This window comes from Vanessa cardui, chromosome 22 (assembly GCF_905220365.1).
Source record: "Vanessa cardui chromosome 22, ilVanCard2.1, whole genome shotgun sequence".
NCBI classification, from domain to species: domain Eukaryota; kingdom Metazoa; phylum Arthropoda; class Insecta; order Lepidoptera; family Nymphalidae; genus Vanessa; species Vanessa cardui.
In genome coordinates this window covers 9555374-9570957 of record NC_061144.1, presented here as the reverse complement: position 1 = coordinate 9570957, position 15584 = coordinate 9555374, and the positions used below count along the sequence as shown (strand labels likewise).

Here is a 15584-nt window from a genome sequence, read left to right as displayed (position 1 = left end):
GAAAGCTGAGATGGCCCAGTGGCTAGAACGCGTGCATCTTAACCAATGATTGCGGGTTCAAACCCAGGCAAGCGCCACCATATATATGTGCTTAATCTGTGTTTATAATTCATGTCATGCTCGGTGGTGAAGGAAAACATCGTGAGGAAACCTGCATGTGTCAAATTTCATCGAAATTCTGCCACATGCACATTCCACCAACCCGCATCGGAACAGCGTGGTGGAATATGTTCCAAACCCTCTCCTTAATGGAAGAGGAGGCCTTAACCCAGCAGTGGGAAATTTACAGGCTGTCACTTTACTTTACTTTTTTATTTACATAAGTAATTGTGTTTATTACTGTGTGTCCACAGTTATATTTTTCAAATAAATTGTGACGTTAGATTAACTTACCTACATAGTTGGTATCTAAAGTAAGTACTTTGGGTACACAAAATCGACATAGTAATTCAAAAAATGTTTCTAACATCAATACGCGTTGTACTTTGTAATACGCTGTTGTGTTTATTCGTTGTAACAATTTATATCACGTTAACAATAACAATAATAAACATTTTGGCACTCTGTCAAATTAAACTTATTAAATAAGAATAGCCAATAAATTAATTTTGCTAATTCATAACACACTTTAACAAGGTTTTAAATCTTAAATATGAAATCAGGGGAGCAGTTAATATAGTAATTTTATTATCAACGGCCAAATGTTCATGACATTCGACATGGAAGGTCTTAATAAAAATAAACTTTCTTACTTTTAAAGATATCTCCTATTACAATTATATTACCGGTTTTTATGTGTATCTTGGCGGTAGAGCTTTGTGCAAGCCCGTATAGGTAGGTACCACCCACTCATCAGATATTCTACAGCCAAATAGTCCAGCAGTAGTCAATATTGTTGTGTTCTGGTTTGAAGAGCGACTGAGCCACTGTAACTACAGGCACAAGGGACATAACATCTTAGTTCCCAAAGATTGGTGGTTCATTGGTGTAATGTAAGAAATGTTTAATATTCCTTATTACGCCATTATGGGCGGTGGTCCTCTTAATATCAGGTGGCACATTTGCTTGCCTGCTAACCAATATCATAAAAAAAGTTTTTAATCTCACTCGTATAGCTTAGGAATAATTTCCGATATTTCATCGTAATGTCATATATGTCAATAGTTTGATATTGCAGAAAAAATTATAAATTACTAAATTCAAATTAAAGCTGAGGTAGTCCAGTCGTATAAACATTATAATATTAACCGATAATAACTGAGTTCAAACCCACGCAATCACCGAATTAATCTCGTGATCAGCGAAGGCAAACATCGTGAGGAAATGAAAAATGTCTCATGAATGAATGGCGATGATGGCCCAATGCATTGGTAGAGACCAACCAACATTGGGCCAGCATGCTATAATATTTTTTAATAGTTATTTTTTAATTAACGTGGAACGAAGCGGACGTACGAAATAGTTTTATTATACTTATGTAAATAACGTTACACAGGTCCGGTGGTTAACGGCCATACAGAAATAAACACGTTACGTTTGTTTTAACGTCATTCATACATTCCGATAATATATTTAAATATTACATGTTTTGAATAATATACAACGGAATATGCAAAAAGATTGACAGCTTACTTTTGACTTTGTTATGGAAAATTTAGTAGTAAGTGATGATCTGAACGATATGAGGAATGGTTTTGACTGACTGACAATGTGAATGAATGATGTGTACGTAACGTGCAAGCATGTTACATAAAATGAAAAAATACATGTAAAATGTTTATTTAATAACGAATGTAGGTATTATATACGTATGTTGGCGCTAACAATCGCTGAGCGCTAGAGCTGTCTTTGTACAGTCGGGTAAGAAAAGTTCGTCAACTTAAGCTATATTTTCGTGTGGTCAGTATGATCAATATATGACACTGACAGGCAATGATGTTGTAGTAAACAGATATGTTATTAACTCGCAAAAAGTGAAGACTAGAAAACGTCCTAATTGGGACGTTTGCCTTTAGTTGTTTTACGTAGTAATAAGTTATAATACATCATAATTACGTAGTAATACGTTTTGCGTAATTAAAACATCTAGTTATCTCATTTACTTACTATTTTCTCTCATTATCTCATTTACTTATTTTTTATCAAGCTATCCTTTTTACTTTTAACGAAATGTTAAAATAAACTAAAATAAACGGTCCCTGGCGCGGCACACATTTTTCTGTTGTTTAGTATGGATATAACATATCTGTTTATTAGAATATCATTGCTGACAGGCATATTTTGACAATTTATTACAATATATCATTTGTATTGACTAATTACACCATTAAAAAGGTCTCATGTTGATATAAAACTAGAGGTAGTCCAAATATGTTACACAATTTTGAAACAAGTTATCATACTAAGTAAGTTTAATTTTATATGCAGATGTCAGTTTAGCACTTTAGTTTCAAAAGGTACTAAGAGTTTACGATTTGATAAAGGAATTAATTTGAAAACTGATGAAGGTTTTCTTATTCTGACTGTATATATTTAGTACGGGGTCATAGTCAATAATCAAAATAACCTAACTGTTGGTATAGCCAATGATTTATTATTACAAATCATTACAATTAGATATATGTCCTATGTAGGTAAATCGACAGTTTCGCCTTGGAGGTGTGGGCTGATCGGTTTCTCAAACGCAACTGTACGTTACACAGTACTCACGAACACAAGTGTGTGACCACGTGACTTAAACAACTAATGACGTCACCGCGTTTACCCGTTACTACTAAAATCATATCAACGAGAAATAACAACAACAGCCTGTAAATTTCCCTGTTTCGGGCTCAGGCCTACTCTCCTTTTGAGGAAAAGGTTTGCAACATATTCTACCACGCTGTTCCAATGCGGGTTGGTGGAATACACATGTGGCAGAATTTGTATGAAAATTGTCACATGCAGGTTTCCTTACAATGTTTTCCTTCACCGCTGAACACGAGATGAATTATAAAGACAAATTGAGCACATGAATCAGCGGTGCTTGCCGGGCTTTGAACCCGCAATCATCGTTTAAGATGCACACGTTCTGACCACTCTCTCTTTGAGGAGAAGGTTTGGAACATATTCCACCACAATGTTCCAATGCGGGTTGGTAGAATACACATTTGGTAGAATTTTTATGAAATTAGACACATGCAGGCTTCCGAGTTTAGCATGCCCCGACTTTTAATTACAATTATTCGTTTTCAACGACATATATTTAAACTTATTTTGTTATACTAATCTTGACTTGATAGATAAGAGGCCTCATCTACCAAGTAGAAATAACTATAAACTGACACATGTAAACTTGGTACTTACAGAAATATATATACAAAACGTAATGTTTCAAACAAATATGTATTATTGTGTATGGATATGATATGTGTGCGTACATGTATGTATGTTTGTTTGATGATATATAATGCCGTTTAATATTATTTTAAAAACATATAAAGTAGCTACTGAGTATAGCACTTGTTTAATTTGGTATCTGTAATACAAACTTAAACGTTACAAAAAATGAAAATATTGTAAAATATTGGCTCAACAGCGTTTATTTTTAGACTTATTCACTCTTAAAATTACTTTAGTTCTATCACTTCAGTCGATCTTATAGCTTCTTTCTAACTTCCTAACTAAAATATCTGTATAAAACATACATGTTATTATATGATATGTACCCATTTTCAAACTAGTCTGTGTAAAATAACAGCAAAGCTTTTTATTACTGTTTAGATGTGAATGATAAAGCATTGTGAGAGACTATTGTGTATTTTTAAACGCAAATTGCTGCTGTATCAAAAATATTTTGACTATTTTTATAATTTTCAACAAATATCGTAGTGACGTAATTTTTTATATAAAGTATAAATTGATGTTACCTAAAATTTGTTTAATAGGTCCTTAACGATAAAAGTGACAGGCATCACCTAGGAATGTGAAAATGAGTGAATTTTACTAAATCCTACTACTATTATAAAGGCGAAAGTTTGTAAGTATGGATGTATGGATGTTTGTTACTCTTTCACATAAAAACTACTGAATGGATTTGAATGAAACTTTACCACAATATAGCTTATACATCAGATTAACACATAGGCTACAATTTTTGAGGTTTCTAATGTGAGGTCGTAAAAAAACACATTTTTTGCGCTTACATTGCAAACGCTGACTGAATCCTACAAGATAGATCAAAACAATGTACTACAGTATTGTACAACTTAAAAAGGTCTACAAAAAAGTCCGTGATGGTATATGTTTTCCTTAGGAATAACCCACAATAACCATTTTTTATCCTTTACTTTGTACGAGAAATAATGGCTTATTTACGAAGCGATTTTAAGCGATTACTAGACTAGACGGGACGAGCCTGAAGTCCACGCGAACGAAGTCGCGGGCAAAAGCTAGTAATAAAATACTTAAATATATACATTTATAGAACTAGTCACTAAAACAAACTTAACAATTATAATTATTTGTATTTTTTTGCTGTCCTTACTCTTACTTGTCTCACACACACTACGACATATTGTACGTACGAGCCTCTCTCTTACTAATACACGCCAATAATAATTTGAATTGGGAGGGGAGCGCTAGATCTATACTTGTAAATGAAATTATATGAAATTTACTGACCTTAAGCTGTAATATGAATTAAAAAAAAATACATGAGATTATGTTACTGGTTATAAAATAAATCAGTTTATCGCTACCGATGTGGAAGTTACTGGTTGGATCTTAACCTCTTAGAACATTAACGGACCTACTCCTATGCTACTTTACTTTCAATTATTTTAAAAATGAAATATTAAGTAAAGATACCGACGTATTAAAAAAAATAAAACAATGAAATACTTCATTTCAAATCGATTACATTGTAAACTCCAAGATTATACAAATAGTTACTCACACATAGCGTGTACAACACCAATACAAATATATTTCATGAGCAATCGGAATAGTTAGCGTCAATCACTCATTTATATACGAATATTTTAACGTTATTAATGCAGCATCTGTTTTGTTAATGGACAAATTGATTGATCGATTGATGAATTGAATAGTCTATCGATTGATTCGCGTGAGATTGATTACATTGATTTATTGATTGATTCGATATTTTTGTTCGTAGATAAAATCAAGAAGAAATATGCATCTCTCGGCGACAGTGTCGTGGTTGTCAAGTTGGAGAGGACCCCGAAAGCTGGACTCGGTCTCAGCCTTGCGGGTCACAGGGACAGGAGTCGCATGGCTGTGTTCATATGCGGTATGCACCCAGCAGGAGCGGCTGCTAAATCCTCACCGCCTATCAAAGTTGGTGATGAGATCTTGGAGGTGAGTTCTCGATATTATAAATAATTTTTGAATAACTAGTTGTTGCCCGCGGCTTTGCTTGCGTTTTATTTGGTTGTTTTATGTTAGGGAAAAAAGTAGCCTTGTCTTCCTTAGAGTTTACATTTGTTTCATAACAAATTTTATCAAATTCGGTTGATTGGTTTGCTTGTGAAAGAATGACAGACAGACAGAGTTACTTCCACATTTATAATATCGGTATATATTGATAAGATGTTTATGATGTCAATGTAAAAAAGGACATAAGTATGATAACTGGGATCTCGAGTTATAAAAGATAGCTACGCAAGGAACCTTATAGAGCGAAACGATGCGTATTTTTTATTCCAAAGTGCTGTCATGTCATCATTTAATATTTTCGTATTAAATATTGACAATTACTACACATGCTACCTGGAATTTGAATAGATTTTTATATAAATGCTAATTTTTGTAACATTCGCACTGGTGTATTCCGACGAATAGTGCTACTATTAACACATAAAAATTAAGACTGAACTCTGTACTGATAACTATAAACTAATCATTTAGTTAATTCATCACTTGAGCTTCATTACACAGTATAAAACAAAGTCGTTTTACGCTGTCGTCCATATGTATGCTTAGATACTTAAAATTACGCAACGGATTTTGATGCGGTTGTTAATTGATCGATTGATTCAAGAGGAAGGTTTTTGTATATGTATATGTGGACAATATTGTAAAGAAACCCTGATCATTTAGACATTCTCTACTATATTTAGTATCAGTATAGCACCCGTGCGAAGCCGGGTACCCCACCCGGTAAGTTGTTATGCAAAATATTTATATAAAAAATACTAAGTTTACTATCCTTAGCTCAGGCATGTCGTGTATTTTACTTGAACTATATGTGGTTTGTCATTTAATTCATAGGATACAATCATACTATACATAAAGCAATCTTGTTTTTGACGTGTCCACTTTGCGACGATGAAATCCGTAGTATAATCGAAACTGGTCAAGACTTCTTCGACGAACAACCGCAGTTTAGAAACTTAAAATACATCAACACTGGAATTCAATGCTATTGTTTTATATAGAAAGAAAATCAGGTTGGTTTTAAATAAAGGGATTTTGGCGTGTCGTGTAATGCAAGAATTTATAAACAAAAAGATATTAAGGGCATATTATTCTTTAGAGAAAAAATATAAACGATCTCGGCAACATACAACTTTTTGTTAGGTCATGATAAGGGCTCGATCACGATTACAAAATATATTGCTCGAGTATGTCTATGTAAATGAAATGAAATAAAATATATATCCTAGTGTTTTGTTAAAATCATATTTTGGTTTTAGGTAAATCTAGATTCATTTGCAAAGAACCAACAAAAAATCACAGTTGTCTACACTTTTTTATCAGATAATACACAAATCCTTATTTATAGTTGTACTTCGTATATGGAAACTATCCTCAAACTACTACTATACTAGTTCTACGTCTATAATCATAAACTTTTCGTCCGATGAAATACGCCTATCTATACTGCTCGAAGTATAAAAAGTCGCCGGTGAACTTGGGAAATGTGTGTATCGATAAATACCTACTTAACAGTAGTTCTCGTCTTTAGTACCTACTAAAAGTTACTAATAAGAGATTATATATTATACTAGTCTTTGCCTGCGGCTTCACCCGTTTTATCTATTGAGGAGGGAGAATATGTTTGCTAACTACCAAGTAGGATCTTATAACCATTGTTCCTGTAGTTACACCGGCTCACGTGCCCTTCAAAAGGGAATACAACACTACTAAGTATACTAAGTATTGCTGTTTTGTCGTAGAATATGCAATAACTCCAGGCCTTTCATTGGTCTGTCCTAGTACATGAACTCAGGGCTTCAGAATCTGTGGCTCAATAATTCATTCGTAAGACTAAAGTCTTCTATGTATTCAATGTCGATTATAATACTCCATAAAAGTAGTAAAGTAAACTAACAGTCTGTAAATTTCCCACTGTTAGGCTAATGGCCTCCACTCCCATTAAGGAGAGGGTTTGGAACATATTCCACCACGCTGTTCCAATGCGGGTTGGTGGAATGCACATGTGGCAGAATTTCGATGAAATTAGACACATGTAGGTTTCCTCACGATGTTTTCCTTCACCGCCGAGCATGAGATGAATTATAAACACAAATTAAACACATATACATATATATATATATATATATATATATATATATATATATATATATATATATATATATATATAGTGGTGCTTGCCTGGGTTTGAACCCGAAATCATCGGTTAAGATGCGCGTGTTCTAACCACTGGGCCATCTCGGCTCATATTACAATACTCCATACTGCAGTGATAATTCAAGTCTGATGCATTCAATAATTCAGAAAATAAAATGAAATGTTAATAGAATTTCTTAGTAGAACGAGTATATCCAAGCCCTAATGTTCAACGTTTGGCGCGCCGCCAACGATATAGTCGCAATATAAACGCGAGAACAAGACGGATTGCTGATCTGTGAGTGAATGAATGAAGAGGATAACGACCGAATGATTGGTCAGTTTTTCGGACTAGCTGTCTAAATTTTCAGTAAAGATAAAAAGAGTTATAAAATATATCATAATAATCTGTAATTGAATGAAAATTATAAATAGATCACTCATCACTCGCCAGGGCTTTGCACAGGTGCAATTTATTTATAAAAAACAAATATTCTTATAAAATATAGTAGTATTTACTGGGTGGTAGGATTTGAAGAGTAATTGAGCCAGTGTAATTACAATTCGTTGGCGCATTGGCGATGTACAGCGCTAACATTTGCGGGCGGTACGTTTATCATCAGCTGATCCATTTCCCTATATACATATACATCTGTATCTGCTGATATATATCTGTATGTGTTTTTTTAGAGTCGATCCCAAATTTCCGCCGATTACCTCTTAAAAGCCTCTTCTTAATATGAATAAATTACGGTTTGGTAATTTGATTTATTGACATGTGGCTACTATTTTTTTCGGTAGAAGATTTGGTCGCTTTACAGTTAGTTAACCTTTTAAAGGGGAAAGACTTGATATAAGTGATGATCGAATAAAGTCAGACTCATGTCTGTTGCATATGAGTAGCGTGTTAATAATAAAAAAAAAAAAACATTTTTTTTTTATTCCAATACTTAAATTCAGATGCTGTCAGATAATCAAAGGCATTGACAACATATCTGTGGAGATAAAATAAAAAACAATATATGAAAATTGTTTTAAGAACTTTGAATAATGTTTATTAAGATGTACGATATGAATATTATGTCACTGTTGCTGTTAAAAGTGTAGGTGTTTCTCAATTATCTTTCGTCTTTTGTTTTCTTAGGTTTTTAACCTTTCTTGGTCATAGATAATTAATTATTTATTCAACTTAATACTGGTATTCAAATCTTTATTATTTAAGTATTTAAATATTTTTGAAGTATTGTTGAAAAAGTATTTCATTTTTAATTTGTTAACAGCCATTTTTTTTTTAAATGTTATATTATAAATTGCAGTAGATGTGCAATAATATCAATATTTCTTTGAACCATTTGGTTCATAATTACATTTCAAATTTATTTTGTTTTTATCGTGTTTAGTTACATAATAAATAATGAGTTAAGCTGAAATGCTTGGTTATAGAATATTACATGTAGTTGCGGTATCCACCACAATAAATATTTGCTATATTATTATAAGTTATCAAAAGCGTTACATAACTTACCTTCAAGGTTAATATAAAATTTAAATTATCAATGAAACGATTCTGTCGCCAAGTCGTTGACACATGCATCATAACAGATGATTGTGCTCCTTGTTGGACAAAAATTGTGTCTGTTTAATTAGCGTTAATAATTTGACGTCCTCCGTAGTCGAGTAGTGTACATCGGTTTTCATACCCATGAATAATAACGCCACTCCGAGTTAAGGTTCGATTCCCGGCCGAGTTGATGTAGAGATCATTAATTTTTTATGCTGTCTTGGGTCTGGATATTTGTGGTACCGTCGTTACTTCTGATTTTCCATAACACAAGTGCTTTACCTACTTACATTGGGATCAGAGTGATGTTGTCCAAAATTAAATTTATCTCGTGCTCGAAACTGAAAGAAAATATCGTGAGGTCACCTGCATGTACTTTCAACCTCAGAGCAACGCTGAAAAAGCTTTAAAATCATGCCGTTTACAAAAATACTTTCCTTTATTTTAACATGTAACCATTCCGGAAACGATAAAAACATGCAATTTTCTCTTTTATGGTAACATAAAAAAGCGTATATTTTCGGTAATTACTTTATAACATATTTATTTTAACGCACGCGGTCTCCAAGGAATATTTTTCGTATCTATAAGCGTTGTTGCCCACGGCTTCACTGACGTTTTAGGGACGTCACGTGTTCGGCAAAAAATGTAGTTGTCTTCATAACAAATTTCACCAAATTCGGTTCATTCGTTTGGTCGTGAAAGAGCAGACAAACAGACAGATAGAGTTACTTTCACTATTATAATAGTAGTATAGATATAGATAGGTCATAAAACATAACGATTTGAAAGCGATCGTTGGTTTATTATTAATTTATGCTATACTACCCCAGTTTTAGTTATTTTTGGCACAGAAGTCGTTGTCGGTACAGGTGTTAACCTTTTCAAACTTTTTCCCAAAAAGTTTTTCCGATCGATTCTCTGACTCGGATCCCGATGTATAACAGCAGTTCTACTATATAATAATACACTTAATTTATCATTCGTGTGATGTTGAAACCGACTTACGGTGTTACGCTAATTTGACGCATATGTTCGTTAAATGTCATAATTATTTTTGTCAATGTAGCATATAACTTCCTGTCACTTTACGATCGTTTTCTGAGTGAGAGATTGTTCTTATATAATATGTCTTAGCGTGGATTATGACTTAAAATAATTTAGTAAAGTGCAATCTGTCGTCCCATAATCACTAGGAGAAAAAATCTCCTATAGTGATAATCCAGATAATATAATGATTGGTGAAGCGTGGGAATGACCAGCAAAACTTCTTAGGAGCTAAAGTAAAGTAAACAGTCTGTACATTTCTCACTGCTGATATAAGGCCTCCTCTTCCATTAAGGAGAGGGAGGAATGCACATGTGGTAGAATTTCGATGGAATTAGACACATGCAGGTTACCTCACAATGTTTTCCTTCACCGCTGAGCACGAGATGAATGTCTGGGTTTGAACCCGCAATCACCGGTTAAGATGCACGCATTCTAAACACTGGGCCATCTCAGCTCCTTAGGAAAGCCTCTGCTCAATTATTTACTGATTATCTGATACTTTACATATCTTAAAACTAACCATCGAGGCCTATTTGCAAGTTTGTCTACCTTTATTACAAAACACTGTAAAATTCCATAGCATGGGTCAAGATAGAGAGGTTACAACATGTAAAGATGATCATCATATTAGTATGCTGGAAGTGATTCTGTAAATAAGACGATGGAATCCAGTTATAGAAATCCACTAATTGCGTCGTTAAATATCTCTTCGACCTAGATGTTTTCATTAGCACATAATTAACACTTTGTAAGTATGTTTTAACGGAACTTACGAACATAACAATATCTATAACTTTAAGATATGACGCAAGATACATCTCAGTGGCTGTTGATTTTTGGTAAAATTAGTATGATGATTTAATAGGAGATATCTGACGGTGACTAATCAATTTAGCCTTTAGACATAGGCGCTTTATGAAATATCAATCTTTCCGTATGCAATGCGCCAACAATCATTGTAGCTAAAATTAAGATCTTAGTTTTCAAGTTTGTTGTCACTGGTGGTTAAACTTACTCACTCACACTTGGTGGTAGGGCTTTGTGCTAGCCCGTCTGGGTAGGTACCATCCACTCATCAGTTATTCTTCTGCCAAATAACAGTACTCAGTATTGTTGTGTTCCGGCTTGAAGGGTGAGCCAGTGTAACTACAGGTACCAGGGACATAACATCTTAGTTCCCAAGGTTGGTGGCACATTGACGATGTAGAATGGTTAATATTTCTTACAGCCTCATTGCCTATGAGTGATTGTGACTACTTACCATCAGGTGACCCATATGCTCGTCCGCCAACCTGTTCCATAAAAAGTTACTATTGTTGAGTTCAAACGTGCAAGGGGGCGCCGGCATATTAAATGTAATATAGAAAGATATGTAATTCCTTTTTGGAAAATTCTTTTACGCGTACAGTTGAGTGAAGCGACACGGAAAATGTTCTGCCTCCAGGCTACCATTATCTTTCTCCCTTTCGTCTATATGGTTTTATTTTAGTCTCATTTTGGTATTTATTTAATTATTAAGGACCATCAGCAGTCACTTCACTTACACATGTTGCACATAAAAACATATTTATATTTAATATAAAGTGTGCGACTCTTTAAGTCGGTCACAACATTTTAAGGTACAATACAAGCTTATATATTTTTTTTGAAAATAATTTTAATACTAAATACTAACTTTATTTCATTTAAACGATAAATCAATCAATATTATAATTAACAATTTCAGTAATATAATTTATTACGTTAACATATTCAGTAAAAAATGAAGAGAAATTATATTATTATTATTTTATTTCACACAAGATTATAAATAAACATTTTAGTTCTTTGTGTCGGTTAGTTTATATATGATATACATATAACGAAAGCAACTTCCTTCCAAACAGGAGTCCCATGACACCTCTGGTATTCTTTTCATGCAGTATACTTACTGTATCGACCTTCAAATAACATAGCCTAAATAATGAATAATATGCCTTGTACTGTAACAATAAGGTTTAAAATATTTTTATCTTAAATTTAATTTTCGGATAAGATAAGCATTCAATAGAATTTTCTACGAAACGTTTCTGATTAAAAATCTTCAAAAGAATAATAATCTAAAATTACAAAATCTCATTTATGTGACGTAAAACGTAAAAACTTATAAGAACGTCTATAACGCATTGGTAAGCATAACTTAAAAAGGGTCAGTTACATATTAAAACATAAGCATAAGTCATCACGCTTATTACTTGTTTTTAAATAACATCCTTAACATACGATAAACAATTGAAACTTATAATTAGTCCCACCGATTCTCGCTGCCGTATCGGCATAAAGCTATAACAATGTTTATTGCGCAAAGTCAAGCGGGCACAATCAAACAATTATGTACATTCGCATACATTAACGCGGATCTCTTGAGCTGGTGCGGTCTGGCGCCGAGCCAAGTGCCAATGGTGTATGGCCCAAGTTTCCAATCAAACGTGACGAGGAACTGATAGATTAATGTGGAAAGGCAAAACAAAATGTAACGATGTCAAAGAATTTTATTGCCGTACTAACTTATTCGAGACTATTTTAGAATACAAGTAAACTCGTTTGACACACAAACGAAAAAGAACAAAATAATATATAGCCAGTAAACATTATTAAAGACCTATTGATTGATAAGTCATTTTGTAAGACCTAATGCCTTGTGACATTGTTTATATTAGACAGCTCTAATAGGAACTTCATGGGATAATCTATACCAATATCAGTTTGAAACTCCTGAATCGATTCTAAAAATCCTGCCTCCAATAAGAAGCAATTTCATCCAACATTAATGTGAGTTTTGTATTATTTTAGTAATAATAGGACTCTTATAGTCATTACTCGAATTAAAGCACCAAACTGCAGATAAATAAATAATAAATAAATATGAGACAACATCACATTACTCTGATCCCAATGTAAGTAGCTGGAGCACTTGTGTTATGGAAATCAGAAGTAACGACGATACCACAAACACCCAGACCCAAGACAATATATAAAACTAATGATAATCTAAATCGACTCGGCCGGGAATCGAACCCGGGACCTCAGAGTGGCGTACCCATGAAAACCGGTGTACACACCACTCGACCATGGAGGTCGACGAATGTTTTGGTATTGAATAAAGAATACTTATGATATTTTTGGTATTGAATAAAGAATACATATAATATAAATTATTAGTGTATCAAAATTTTTTTACGAACAAACTTGAAAGTCAGTATGACTTTGAGTTTCAGTACTGATCGTGAATAGTCAAAAGGTGATATGCGACAATATCACTGATTAATTACAGAAATTCAAGGACACGTACATAAAAAAGGGGTTTCACCAAAATTTGCTCAAAGTGTCACAAGTGAAATGTGAAGTCGATTCTTAAAGAATAGCACTATTGAATTTAGTATTAAAATTTTAACAAATAAGTCTGAACAAAGTCAAACAACCCTATTGAATATCTAACAATTTTTAATCCATCAACCCAAGTAGAGCAGAGTGCTGGAATACGCCCTAAAGATTATCTTCCAAGGGAGAGGAGACCTTAACCATTTTATTATTATTTACTTCGTATAAATTAATGCTATATATTTAATAAAAAAATATATAAGTAGATACGTATTCTCTTTAATACTCAAATAAATAGTAGATTCTAAACTGGACCACATATAATGTAATTGTTCAACACAGCCCTTAGACATTAGCAATTCAGGAAACATTAACCATTCCCCACATGGCCAATCTGCCACTAACTGTTAAACCAGGATGTCGAGACCCTTTTGTCTGTGATTAATTACATTTGCTTACTCACTCTTAAACCATAACAATAAAAACTCCTTACAATATCAGCCTGTAAATTTCCCACTGCTGGGCTAAGGCCTCCTCTCACTTTTGAGGAGAAGGTTCGGAAAATATTTCACCACGCTGTTCCAATATGGGTTGGTGGAATACACATGTGGCAGAATTTCTTTGAAATTAGACAATTCCTTACGACGTTTTGATGATGAATTATAAGCTCAAATGAAGCACATGAATATTCAGTGCTACCTGCCTGGGCTTGAACCCGCGATCATCGGTTAAGATGCACGCGTTCTAACCACTGGGCCATCTCGGCTTTGTTAAAAAACTCCTTGGTCTTTGACAATTAAATATAAATAATTGATAAATATTTTGACCAGAAGAACTTCTCCGATATTCAAAGCTGAATGTTAAATAAAACCTTCATGGCGATATCAGCAAGCTAATATCGCCAGAGTTTATCACCTGAGGACGTATTCCATTTTACTCCTGTTCAAAATTGCCCCGGAAACTAACCCAGACAAACTATTCTTGTTTTACGTGCGTGATTGAAACATTACTTTTAGTATGCGCACGCGCAAACTGTTATAGCAACAGCTTATGGCCGAACTAATCGCTATACCTAAAAGCTGAATTTTCAATTATTAAATAAATAAATAATTCGTGTAAAGCCAATTATTATTATATTCATAAATATACTCTTGCATACTGTTGTATAATTACCACGTTATATTTTGTATGTAAACGTAATTAATAATATTTGATAATAAATCAATGGTTTAGAAGACAAAATTGCGACACACAAATTTTGTAATTTTCAGTTTATTTCAAAATCAGTTTATTCCTCTACAGAACCTTTTCAACCGACTTCCAAAAGGAGGAGGTTATCAATTCGTCTGTATATTTTTTTTTTTTTTTTTTTTTTTTTTTATGTTTGTTACCTCATATCTTTTCACTGGGTGGACCGATTTTGATAATTTTTTTTTTTGTTTGAAAGGTAGTGCTTCCCGTGGGGTCCCATTTTTTTTAATTTTTTTTCCGATGATGGTATCCATATGAAAACGACATAAGTCTTAAATTTGCATTATGTATATGCGCGACGAATCGGTGAATAACTGAAAATCACGTTAACCAATTTTGATAATTCTTTTTTTATTATAAAATATATACTTCAAGGGTAATTTGGTGAAAGTTTGGTTAGGTTCTGAGCACAGGATCCATGACAAAGTAACGGAACGGAAGGGAACGGAACAATTCTGAGGAGCACGTTAGCGATACTCAGTCGAATCTTTTATTTATAGGTTATTTGGATATTTGAGTCACCTTCCGTAATGTGGTTATGTTTATGTAATTATCATAGTCGAATATTATAATCAACTAGCTATCCACCCCGGCTTCGCACGGGTGCAATACTGATACTAAATATACTACAGAATTTGTTTATTTACGACATCACATCGCAAACTTCTAAAATTATCAGTGTTTCTTTACTATGTTGTTCATGTATTATATACACAAACCTTCCCCTTGAATCATACTATCTTTTAAAAAAAACCGCATCAAAATCCGTTGCGTAGATTTAAAGATA

At 33.4% G+C, this 15584-nt stretch overlaps 1 protein-coding gene across 1 annotated transcript in view; it reads left to right on the top strand.

The window, feature by feature from the left end:
• Positions 1-15584, top strand: part of LOC124539228 — a 226231-nt gene that overhangs the window by 164636 nt on the left and 46011 nt on the right. Inside the window, exon 25 of the mRNA XM_047116525.1 lies at positions 5159-5361. Within this exon, the coding sequence (XP_046972481.1) occupies positions 5159-5361 (203 nt within the window). The remainder of the gene's footprint in view (positions 1-5158; positions 5362-15584) is intronic.